The following is a 3708-nucleotide window of genomic DNA, read 5'->3' on the forward strand; positions in this document are numbered from 1 at the left end:
TCACAGGCGGGTGGGGGACCATGCAGAGAGCCAGGTTTAACTGCTGTTTCTGTGCTTATTCCCACCCCAGCACAGATCAGAGGAACACGTGGAGATCTATGTGGCTATGTGCACACGCACATCTACACACATACATACACATCTACACACTCACACACAACTACACACACACATCTACACACATAAACACACACATCTACACACATACATACACTCACACACAACTACACACACTCACACACATCTACACACATACACACATCTACACTCATACACACATCTACACACATACACTCTCACACACATCTACACACGTACACACACATCTACACATACACATCTACACACACATCTACACACATACATACACTCACACACATCTACACACATACACTCACACACCTACACTCATACACATCTACACACATACACTCACACACATCTACACACACATCTACACACGTACACTCACACCTACACACATACACATCTACACACATACACTCACACACATTGACACACATACACACATCTACACACATACACTCAGACACCTACACACATACACAGCTACACACATACAGTTACACACATCTACACACACATATACACACACATCTACACACATACACACATCTACACATATACACACACATCTACACACATACACACATCTACACACTCAGACACATCACACATACACACGCATCTACACAATACACAGACACATCTACACACATACACACATCTACACACACACACACATCACACATACACATCTGCACACATACACTCACACACACATCTGCACACATACACACATATCTACACACATACACTCACATACACATCTACACACATACACACAATCTACACTCATACACACATACACTCACATCTACACACATACACATCTACACACATACACATCTACACATACACACATCTACACACATACATACACTCACACACATCTACACACATACTCACACACCACTCATACACACATCTACACACATACTCACACACATCTACACACATACACACACACCTACACTCATACACACACATCTACACACACTCACACACATCTACACACGTACACTCACACCTACACACATACACATCTACACACATACACATCTACACACACACACATCGACACACATACACACATCTACACACACACATCTACACATACACACATCTACACACATACACTCACAACTACACACATCTACACATACACATCTACACACATACATACACTCACACACAACTACACACTCACACACATCTACACACACTCACACACATCCACACACATCTACACACACTCAGACACATCTGCACACATACACACGCATCTACACAATACACACAGACACATCTACACACACATCTACACACATACACACACATCTGCACACATACACACATACACACACATACACACACACATCTGCACACATACACACATCTACACACATACACACCTGCACACATACACACACACATGCACCCATGTGCACATACACCCTCTTGTACACATATACATACACAGATGTGCACTCACATGCACACAGGCTCGTGCACATACTTCTCTCTCACACACAGTGCTCACTCTACCCAAGGTCCCAGCTCCGTGCACACGCACCCTGATGCCTGTGTGACGCTGCTCCTGCCCCTTCTCCCCCAGGCCGTGTCCTCCTCATTTGGATCTCCCCTCCAGCGGGGCCTCCTCGGAGGAGCCAAGGGATGAAGGTGCTGAGGGCCTGGCTCCTGTGCCTGCTGATGCTGGGCCTGGCCCTGCGGGGAGCTGCAAGTCGTACCCATCGGCACTCCATGGAGATCCGCAGTGAGTGCCTGGACCCCTGTCAGCCTCCCTTACCCCACCCTCCCTCACCCCAGAACCTGGTGCAGCCTGGTCGCTCGAGAACCTGGCAGGAACGGGGTGCGCGGGAGGAAAGGGAAGTCAGTCTTGGTGCTTTTCTGAACTCCTGCTTCCCAAAGCCAGCCCACGCCCAGAAATGGCCTCGCCAGAACCTCTGGGTGCCTGTTCCTTGGGTGGCTCCCAGCATGGCCTGGCGACTGGGCTGAGAGGCCCTGCCTGTGCACTCTGCCCCGCTGCCTCTGGGAGCACACAGCACACCCTGGGGACACGTGCCCATGGTCTGCTCCAGCTGTTTCCTTTCCAGCCCCTGACATCAATCCTGCCTGGTACGCCAGTCGCGGGATCAGGCCTGTGGGCCGCTTCGGTCGGAGGAGGGCAACCCTGGGGGACGTCCCCAAGCCTGGCCTGCGACCCCGGCTGACCTGCTTCCCCCTGGAAGGCGGTGCTATGTCGTCCCAGGATGGCTGACAGCCAGCTTGTCAAGAAAATCACTCTGGAGCCTCCCCCACCCCACCCTCTCCTCTCCTTTGGGCTCCTTTCCCTTCAATCCTAATAAAAGCTCTGGTCTTCAGTTACACATTCACGACTGTGTGGTGGTGACTGTGAAGTTGTTCCCTCCTGGGACATTAGACTAGAAAGAACCTCAGAGCCCAGCAACTTCTTTGGAAGAAAAGGCTTTGTGACTTGGCAGAGGGCACTTGGCACTGAGTTGGGGCGCTGGGACTACCCTTGGTCACCGGCAGCCCACAGCCACCCCCACACCCAAGCTGCCCTGAGTGGCTGCCCAGGCTGTCCACTGCAGAAGGCCAGGAGGTGCCACGCGTCATACTCTGCAGGACACTGTCCCCATAGGAGGGTAGCACAGCCCCCAGCCTGAGCCCTGGGCAGCCCCTCAACCTCAGTCCTTTTTATTTAGACTATTTTTCAGAGCAGCTTTAGGTTCACAGCAAAATTGAGTAGAAGGTACAGAAAGTTCCCATCCACCCCCTTCCCCCACATCCGCACAGCCTCCCCCATGATCAACACCCCCACCAAGGGTGCCTTTGTCCCAGTCGAGGAACCCACACTGACACATCCCCATCCCCATCCCCAACCAGCGTATGTCAGAGCCCACTCTCCACGCTGTGCATCCTGTGGGTTTGCACAAATGTACAACAACACGATGTGGCATCATGCAGAGTCGTTTAACTGTCCTAGAAGTCCTCTGGGCTCCACCTACTCATCCTCGCACCCCGCAACCCCTACAACTGCTAGTCCTCTCATCGCAGTCTGTCTTGCCTCCCTCTTACTCAGGGAAGATGCATCATGGATTGTTTCTGACCCATGGCAGGGAGACTTGAACCTAGATTGCTCCCACGCCACGTGCGTCCCTTTCAAATCACACGGGGATGTCTCCACATCCTGCCTCAGGTGTAGCTTAGGTTGGCATTGGGGGCACATTTGCACCACCTGGGAGATTGAGTTCATCCCGTGAATCACTGAGCCTCAGTTTCCACAACTGCATGCCACAGAACAGCAACGCTTACCTCATTCCTCAGCTCCGTGGGCGTGGCACCTGCACGCCAGCCGGCACAGGGTGGGTGCTCTGTGAGTGCAAGCCCCTTCCCCAAGGCCCATCCTCCACCCAGCCATGTAACAGGCTTCACCAGCTCCCTCCAACCCAAAGCTTGGCCTGGACTCTTGCTGGACCCTGCCTGCAGATGCTGATCTCAGGAGCCCATCCTGACCACAGCCCTCTTGGCCATCCATGCTCAGAGGGGCCAGTGGCAAGGCCCAGACCACCTACACGGGGCTGAGTTGGGGTGACTGCACCT

At 52.4% G+C, this 3708-nt stretch overlaps 1 protein-coding gene across 1 annotated transcript; it reads left to right on the top strand.

Moving 5' to 3' along the window:
- Positions 1-1708: 1708 nt before the first annotated feature.
- On the top strand, positions 1709-2512 carry PRLH (prolactin releasing hormone). Its single transcript, XM_016950786.4, has 2 exons — positions 1709-1858; positions 2199-2512. Exons 1-2 carry the CDS (start codon positions 1759-1761, stop codon positions 2360-2362), a joined length of 264 nt encoding a protein of 87 aa, XP_016806275.1. The 5' UTR covers positions 1709-1758; the 3' UTR covers positions 2363-2512.
- Positions 2513-3708: the final 1196 nt, after the last annotated feature.

The sequence above is a fragment of the Pan troglodytes genome, chromosome 13, assembly GCF_028858775.2.
Source record: "Pan troglodytes isolate AG18354 chromosome 13, NHGRI_mPanTro3-v2.0_pri, whole genome shotgun sequence".
NCBI classification, from domain to species: Eukaryota; Metazoa; Chordata; class Mammalia; order Primates; family Hominidae; genus Pan; species Pan troglodytes.

Bases quoted from the DNA above. Each gene is read 5' to 3' on its own strand.
- PRLH (XM_016950786.4), top strand. From the start codon at position 1,759: ATGAAGGTGCTGAGGGCCTGGCTCCTGTGCCTGCTGATGCTGGGCCTG. The intron at 1,859-2,198 runs GTGAGTGCCTGG...TTTCCTTTCCAG, and splicing joins GCACTCCATGGAGATCCGCA to CCCCTGACATCAATCCTGCC.